The 8,796-nt window shown below is 41.7% G+C and overlaps 1 protein-coding gene and 1 long non-coding RNA gene across 3 annotated transcripts in view; one reads left to right on the top strand and one right to left on the bottom strand.

Annotated features, from left to right (window-relative positions):
* Positions 1-3,655: 3,655 nt before the first annotated feature.
* Positions 3,656-4,234, bottom strand: LOC106951910 (uncharacterized). The gene is made up of 2 exons (XR_001425886.1): positions 4,134-4,234; positions 3,656-3,979 (listed from the first exon to the last, which is right to left on the bottom strand). It is a non-coding gene; the product is annotated as an uncharacterized LOC106951910 (long non-coding RNA).
* A 38-nt stretch (positions 4,235-4,272) lies between these two features.
* rxraa (retinoid X receptor, alpha a) overlaps positions 4,273-8,796 on the top strand; it is a 117,138-nt gene continuing 112,614 nt past the window's right edge. For both annotated transcript variants that reach the window (XM_015039688.1, XM_015039687.1), the window contains exon 1: positions 4,273-4,352. In XM_015039688.1, coding sequence (XP_014895174.1) covers positions 4,325-4,352 — 28 coding nt within the window. In that variant the 5' untranslated portion in view covers positions 4,273-4,324. The remainder of the gene's footprint in view (positions 4,353-8,796) is intronic.

Raw genomic sequence — 8,796 nt, 5'->3', positions numbered from 1 at the left:
TATTCTGGAGGACTGCTGGGATCCTTAACCCTCGTGAATACCAATAAAGACAGTCCTCTGTATTGCATTGGTCAAGGTATCTCAGCATACCTTTGTGCCCTCCAGTGATTCCACAAACTAATTTTCCAATGACAGCAGTTTGAGTGGCAGAGGTTCTTCTTTACAAAACTTAGAAAAATGTAACAGCTCTAACTCTGAGCATGAAAGCAGAAATTCATAAATCCACAACTAACTATTCGATAGGTTAGCATGTCCTCGTGGTGTTATTAGAAGCAACAGGGCTGCTTGGGAAGCTGTTTGTTACACGCATGGTGCTCCTCTTTCCTGCCTCTGTGCTCGTCTCCAGCATTTACTGTGTCAGCTCGTGTTGATTTCCGCAGGGGAAGTTGCCTCACTGCTATCCCAAGACAAAGCCCTGACCCTGGGGGTCAAGGAATGTGAACTCGGGATGTGATGATTGGGACCTTCCTTAGGGGTGGACAATGCAAATGACCTAATGATGTCAGAATGCTTTTGGTACTCCTTAATGCTGACCATATTTTTCAATGCCCAACTTTCTCGCCAAATTTAGATGAAATTTCATAAGAAATTCAGAGGATTTTGAGGTATTAAGTAATTAATTGCTCCGATGGTTTTAGAAGCGGCCACATTAAGCAGAGTTTCATTTCTGAAACTGTGCACCCTTTAAAAGACTTAATGATTTATTCAAAAGATAGTCCTACCTGAATTTTGAAAACCATTGTCGAAGCCAATGAATAACTGTCAAAGCCATGATAACTTTTACGGATGAGCTCCTTGTGAATGGTTTAGGCACAAAGGACACCAAAAGGCCCTTGTCCCATTTATCACCCATTTTAAGAGAGGGGAAAAAGGGGAGAAGAGGAGAGCTGTCAAAGCAACCACAGCAAAGCGTAGCATAGCAGTGGGGGTCTCTCATCCCCTGAGGCCCCAACACGCTGCATAAAGTTGAGAAACAAAAGACATAACTGAGCCAAGAGATATTGTGATTCAGAGGTAAGTGTAGACTCAGGGCCTTTGAAAGCCCCTAAAATGTTAGGGACTGAAGAGCGCTAATACACCCTCAAGAGAATTTATGTGGATGAAGGTGAAGGGTCAGACTGCTATTCATCATGGCTTGAGTCGAGGATTAAATAGCTCGATCCAGCGGAAAGATGAGAGAACCTGTCCAGATTGAGGTGTTTAAAAGAACCGTGTTGCGTCTGCCTTGCATTATGAAAAGGGCTCAGGACAAAAAAAGTCATATGAAGTTAGCACACAATACAGATAAATCTAACGGATCATCGTGAAAAGATGATCTACGTGTTGGAGAAGAGAGATCTAAGACGTCTTAACAAAAACCAAGAAAGAGGCACTCGAAGAACAAATTGTGTTTTCTTCGCTCATCTGCAACTCTCGACAAACACATTTTATTCCGATACCTTTTGAATCATTAGACTTCATTTTGCTCTATTTTTCCTCAACTGCCTTTGATCTCAGATGTGTCATGCATTGCATTAATTATGCATCATAACTCAGTATATGCTGGGAACACCTTTGAGTTCTTAGCTAAAGCAAGATCACAGCAGGGGCCTAGTGGCTGGCTGCAGCAGGCATTTACATCGCCTGCAGAACTTCTATGTGAAGTCTTTTTGTGAGAACAAAGAATGTTCTGCTTTCATCTAGTTTATGTGGCCAGAATCGGGTGTGGAAGTGCAAGGAATGCAAAAGGGACGTGACTTGATCCCAATCGATTACACATGTCCAGCAAAAACAAAAAACAATGACGAGAAACATCAAGACTGCACATCGGTCTAATGCTGTGAAAGGTACTGAAGGATAAACAACTTACATTTATGAACAGATGCATGGCCGTGACAAAGGTTTTGCCCCTTTTTGCTATTTTGTCACATGTTAATACTTAAGATTATAAAAAATGTCAAAAAAAAGTTTTTATCAGGGTAAAAATCTTACCCAAAGTAACGTGGCCCTCTATGAGAATATAACGCTGATAACCACATTTGTAAATCACATTTCACCAGCCACATGCAGGCCTGCTGGTTAACCCAGAATAAAACGCAGAATGAAACCAAACCAAACAAAAAAAGTCACTTGCATACGACCATCCTGATGTCCTAAAGTCGGCTAAATGATCTCAAATCAACACATCGTGTTCTTATCTAAAGAAACTCAAGTGAGAAAAAAGGCCCTGTCATTTCTGAGACATTTCCTCAGTCTCAGAAATGTTACAGAGACTTTTATAACCCTTTGAAATGTCAGCAAACCTTTACTTTGCTTTTATAATTTGACAGGGACAATGCACACTGGCAGACAAGTGTGCTAACATGCCAAAGTTAGCAATTCACTCACAGAATTATGTTTAAAACAGACTACCTATTTTTCTTGGAAATTATTTGAGTCATATTCTGTTATTGCTTTGCTCCTCCTAATACCTCAAACTGAGAGTGAGTAACTTCAGAACAAAACCGCCCAACTGAAGAAACCTCAGCTCTATGAATTAGTAATGGCCCCAAAAACCCTTAAAGACAGTCTCATTGCTTTATAAACCAGACCAGGATAAAATCAGCAAAAGAAAGTATTGAAAACTGGAATATTTTATTTCCACGGAGGCAAAACAATACATGTGGAAAACAAAAATAGGAGTCCAGTAAAGAAAGGAGTGAGAGATGCAGCTCTGCAAGTTTAGTAGCAAGCAAAATGAGCACAGAAGATAAAGCTCGGTCAGAGCAATAACAATTGGGCGGATTTTTAAAATGTCAAAAGATAGCATAATCTAATGATTGTTAAAACATTTTTAGTGATGCAGTAAAACTGCCTAGAGTAAATCTGCGAATAGGGATCAGGACAAACTCTTTCTCATTTTAAATTATTGTAGCAACAGGGTAAAACACACTTAACAGTGGGTCTTATTATGATTTTATATAATAAATAAATCAAGAACATGGTATTATTTTTATTATACAAATAAAAATCAGAAAAGTGTGACTTGCACTCATGCACTTTTAGTCTGATGCCTTTGATTCCACTTCAGCTGACTGCCTTCAGACAGCCCATGATATCTGGAGGTCCTGCAGGGATCTGGAGCTCAGGACAACTGTTGTTGGAGAGCTAACAGTTCACATCATCCAGAATGCACCATCTCCAGAATGAAACACACTGTAGGTTGGACAGAATGATGCTATAAAAATGCTTCCAGGGAGCCGACAACCCGTAACATAAAGCCAGAGCTACAATGTGATGCAGATGAACGAAGCAAATTCATTCAGACCTAAATGAATGAAATTAGGTCTGAATTCATTCATTTATTCCAACCAGGAATCTGTTCAGACACTATTCCATTTGACTGAACTTTAGCTGTGCTGTAAAACAAAGAACTTTCAAACGTTTCTGTCTTTAGAAGTGAAGAGCTTGCAGCAAAATATGGTTCTGCAAAGTGCTGAAGAAATTTGTTGCAACGAATTTCATTTTAAGGATCTACAGTAAGGGTGAGCAGAAATGCACAATATGCACTTTTTGCAAATTTTCAGTTGCCCTGACAATTCTGCACTATTTTAAATATTAAAATCCTCTTGAAATCCACTTGAAAATACATTTTAGAGTTGGCTGTAATGCGACACAGTGTTAAAAGAGGCATAAATGTAGAACATGTATGTTTTTTTTATTATTATTCTTAATCAAAGCGAATAAAACACTCGTGAGCAGATGTGGATTCACTTCGGATTCTGGCAGTTGTGTGAGACATAAGTTGAACAGTTGTGTCTGATTCAACACAGGTGACCAGAACAAGAGTAGCTGCTGCAGAGCTGAAGGGGCTGATGTAGAAAACGGTACGCGATGCGCTCCTTGTCTTCCATGTTGACTCCAAACTTCGCAACGAGCCTTTCATGTCTATCCGCCTGCGTCGCTGCAGTGCGGGGTGCGTTGGTGTGAGTACCCCCTGCACAGGTCCCTTTCTGCTGCGCTGTTCCAGTAGTTGGAGTTGTTGTACAACCGAGAGAGAGAGAGAGAGAGAGAGAGAGAGAGAGAGCGAGAGCAGCAGCTGAGTGTGCAAACAGAGGCAGAAACATTAGGTTATCTCCAGATATTATCATCAGACACCACGCTGTCACTTTTACCGCTCAGAGTCAAGTCCGCTCTCCTCCGAGAGGTCCCCCAGCAGCCACAGGAGCCGCAGCAGCAGCAGCAGCAGCAGCAAGCCGGAGCAGCAGCGCCCAGGTCCGGTTCGCTTTGCTCCAGCAGCCGCCTGTGAGAAAACTCCCCGAAACGCGGTCGTCTCAGCTGGCATGAGCTAACCTCCGAGTCCGACATGGAAACCAAACCGTTCCTGTCATTGGGTAAGTTCGCCTCACTGTGTTATGAGCGAGGTGTTTGGTTTTTATAACTGCCCTTCTCTGAGGTTTCTCGCGAAACGTGTCCTCGCGCGCTGCCCCCTTTTCTCTTCCTTTTTTTTTTTTTTGACAGCGCGTGGAGCGAGTTGCCAAACGCGCGAGCCGCATTTAATTCGCACAAAAACAACATCGTAATCCGCAGGTTTTTAGCTAAAACAAACACATTTCCGACTCGCTGACTACTTAGCTGCTGTGTGAGTTGATGACATTTTACTTTGATACGGACTGACTGCGCTCGAGGTTCGCTGCGCGCAGAGGTCGCGTGCGCCGCATCAAAATCGACTTGGTTCAACTTTAAACTTTCGAACTAACTGTTGACACAATGCATCAGCTGTATTTGCAACCATTTCTGCAGATATTCCCTCGTTTCCTGCGCTATAGCTTGTTGGACACAACCAATTTAAGACTTTGCTGCAGAAAAGGAAGCTCTAACTTGAACGGACCGCTGAATATTTCTTAGATCTTAATGATTAGGGCATATTTAGATGGAAATACTGCTTCGGAGGGTTTCGGTTGTTGCGTTTAAATGCAATGTAAAGGCGATTTTTTTTTTCCAACTTAAAGTAGAGTTTGAGATCAGATAAAGATAGACCCATTCTCAGATCAGCTGCACGAAAATGACCTCTGCACATTGCTCAATAGTTTAAATTTGGACGGCTTTTATGGATGGGAATTGTGCAGTTAATCTTTGCATGGATCATTGTGCAAGATGTTTTTTTTTTTTTTTTCGCCGTTGTAGGTGCTTTATTACTCAGATCTTAAAAGTTTTTTCATATGTATATACAATTTTCCTTTCTTAGATTCTGACGCATGTATTTGTTGCATGTAACTTTTATGATTCTTCACATCGATAAAATTACACTCAACGAGAAAAAGTTTGAATTAAGTTTAATTGTGCTGGAGCTTCTGCTGGTCAATCCCTGACATTTATATGATTGCAAATGGTTTAAAAAGCAATGCATCAAAGTAATTGCTGTTGCATTCCTTGCATTTATGCTTGTTGCATATTTTTAGACAAAAAGAAATACAGGAGTTTTTAGTTTTGATTAATCTAATGATTAGGTAGAAAATAATTCTGGCAATTGCATAACACAACCATTTTAGCCTCTAGCAAACTCAGGGTCCTGTTGGGGGGATGCAGATGTTTAGAAATGTATAAGGGCCCTTAAGCCTCAACAATCCAGACTAAAATCTTAAATCGAATTCTTTACCGAACAACGTGCCAGTGCAGAGATATCAGGTGTAACTAAGCTAAAAGCTTTAAGCAGCTGCAGAACATCCTAAGAATTGGACGGAGGCAGTTCAAAATGTAAATGCAATAGTCTGAGATCGGTTCTAATTTGTACTAATTGGTTGTTTGAGTTTGCTGCTTGAGCGAACACAAGCACACGGCACTGTGAATCATTAATGCCCAGCTCCACTGTAAGTTAGTCAAAGTAAACAGAGCGGACCCTTGTCCCTCTGTGGCAAACCTGAGCCCAGAGCTGCAGGTGAGCCCCCCTCTGTTATTGTGTCTGTTGCTTTCTCATAAGGGCGTCGAGTTACACCTCCACGCATTTCATCAGCTGCCTGTTCCCTTTGCACCAGAGGGGGAGGCTGCATTCGCAGGGAGCAAACAGGCTCCGGCCACGGCTTTCTTCAGTTACAGCCTCTGCTTGCTGACGGTGTTGCCCCAGCACCCCTCTCTGCGGCTTCCCAGAAACACGCTGAACCGCTAGCGTCGCACACACTGACAGACTGTTATTCCAGGTGCGCTGTATTGTGTGTCCACGCTGGTGCTGATTCAAGTTTCAGACTGTCTGAACGTGCAGCCAAACTTGCCCAACTGACAGAAAAAGCCTTACCTGACACTGAAGGGATCGGTGCAAATTTCAGCTCTTTTCCATCCGAGTTGGACCTAATCTTTCTCTGCTTCATCAGCAGCTTTTATATTGTGATTCTTCTCCTCTTTAAATCATCATTCATCTCTTGGATTTCTCCATTAAAGGGACCACTTGAGCTGCAGTTGTTTAATTGGCCTCTTCAAGGACACCCCGATCCTCAAAGACCTTGACTCTATTGATTATCCACTTGCTTGACGTAATTATCCAAAGTTGTGCTGCATTTGAAATTCTGACATGCATCCGACTGAAACGACAGCGGACACGTTTTACAATTATAGATTGGTTGTTGGCTGACAGCACCCTGCCTTGGCAGCGGATGCTCAGTATTATGTGCTGTGTTGCCTGATCCAAACTACTCCACACATGTGATTTTAAACTACAAAGAGAGGAGGGGTGACATTGAAAGGAGAATGTGTCCTTTAGTCAAAGCAAATCGGAGGATGATGGTGATGACAGTCTGTCAGGAAAGAAACAAATAGTCTGAGAGACAAAGAGAGCTGTTGAGCACAGCAGAGTTCAACTGCCTTGCAAAAGTATTCACACTCCTTGAATCACTTTTGTCACATAAACATCTTTTATGAAAAGAAATCTTTACATTTTCCCTGCATTTATATGTAGTCCTCTCCTCTCTGGTACACTTGAATAAAATCCAGTGGAACAAATTCGGACTTACAGGCCACAGAAGGAGAACAAGTATCACAAATGCAGCCAAGAGGCCCGTGGAGGCTCCAGAAGAGCTGCTGAGATCCACAGTTCATTTGAAAGGAAGCGTTAGTCTGTCTGACATGGACAGAGCAACTGGTCTTTATGGGAAATTGCAAAAACAAAAGCCACTGACCATGCTGGTTGCAGCATCATGTTGTGGGCTTTCACATATACACTGGTCAGAGTTAGTGGGCTCAATTTAGAGTTTCCTTGTTGGCAACTTCAAAAGATTGGCATGTATTTAAAAGACGTAAACCCACCATTCAAAATACCTGCTAGTGAAAAATGTGTGTTTGCTCTCCTGTGGTACTCGCTTTCCTGTAAAACTCAGCAAAATTAATTTAATTTACAAATGCTCGGACATTTGCAGCTTGTCATTACATATTTAAAAAAAAAACTGCCTGCACATCAGATGAGCAAGATCTTTTTTTTTTTTTTTTTAAAAAACATTAAAAATGATTTTCTCATCTATAAAAAATAATTGCAACACATTTGCTTTTTTTCTTATCTGGCCACTTCAATGCACTGAATTTAATTCTCTGCCGTTGCTTCAGAAGAATGTAAAAACCTGCTTTTAATAGTCCTCAGTCCTATTAAGGAAGGGCTTGATGTTTTTTTTTCACCTGCAATAGCTGTGTTCATTTCTTTTCATTTTATGAAGCGCAGCGCGTTTTATGTTCACGTGAACTTACCTAAGTCATATAAACTAGCCAGCCCTCATTTCCAAAATCAATGAAGTTCATGGTCTTTAATGGGAAAGTGGGATTCACGGCTGTGTGCGTCTGGAGAAGGAGGGGGGGGGGCGATGGTCTGCATTCCTGCTCTGGCAATAACTCAGGAACAAAGGTAATACAGGGAGAGGTTGTGTGTCAGCCGGGAGGTAGGTGTGTGTGTGCGTATGTGTGTGTGTGTGTGTGTGTGTGTGTGTGTGTGTGTGTGTGTGTGTGTGTGTGTGTGTGAGGTAAAATTACTCTGCCAAAAGCATTTGGCCAAGTTTGTCTTTTACGGCCGTCCAGTTTTGTGTTCCCAATGTGAAGCTTTTGCTCCCCTTTTGAGGAATAAAAGGGGGCTGCAGCTGTCATTTTTATTGGAGGAGTTTTATAGCGAGACTTAATGGCTTAAAGTGACAGCTCTCTCCCTCTCTTTTCTACTTTTTTTTTTCTCTCTCTCTCGCAATCTCACCCATGAGGCCTTTTAACTGAAGCAAGTCAAAGACAACTTGCTTGCCGTCTGTGTGCCCACCCTGGACGTTCCCACCCCTCACCCACGGTCGCATCCCAACTAAACGAGGGGAAAACTCATTTTTAGCAACAGTGTAAGCATTCAGACCTGTGTGTGATCCATCCACTTAAGCTCCACGTTTTAAGGAGACGTTTATTTGACTGTAGATGAAATGGTAGGTCTTTGCTCTTTAAATGATTCTCCCGGTATGAGCTGCAGCTCACAGATGCTTACTCTCTGTACATTGAACGAATCAGAAAAAAGTGCTCCGAGATGCTCTGATGCACAAATCCTCGAATGAACTGAAAAGCTTGTTAATTATTTGTGCAAGGAGCTGCTCACTAGCAGGAGGTCTTTATTGATAATGGCCGCACTGAACTCTGCACCTCAAACCTTGACCTTTACACCCCCACATGCTCGATCATTTTAGGAATTTGCTCTTGGCATTCAGTCCTTTTCAACTATTTCAGGACAGTAGCTTGTTATTCTTTTGTTTTCCTACGTTTTTTTTTTTTTTTTTTTTTTTTTTTTTTTTTTATTAACTTACTGGGATTTTGACTCGAAGGTTTACAAAATTTTGG

This window comes from Poecilia latipinna, unplaced genomic scaffold, assembly GCF_001443285.1.
Source record: "Poecilia latipinna isolate Pla-1442-1.1 unplaced genomic scaffold, P_latipinna-1.0 Scaffold479, whole genome shotgun sequence".
Classification (NCBI taxonomy): Eukaryota; Metazoa; Chordata; class Actinopteri; order Cyprinodontiformes; family Poeciliidae; genus Poecilia; species Poecilia latipinna.
Note: the sequence above shows the minus strand (reverse complement) of the source record. Positions and strands in the feature narration are given on the sequence as shown.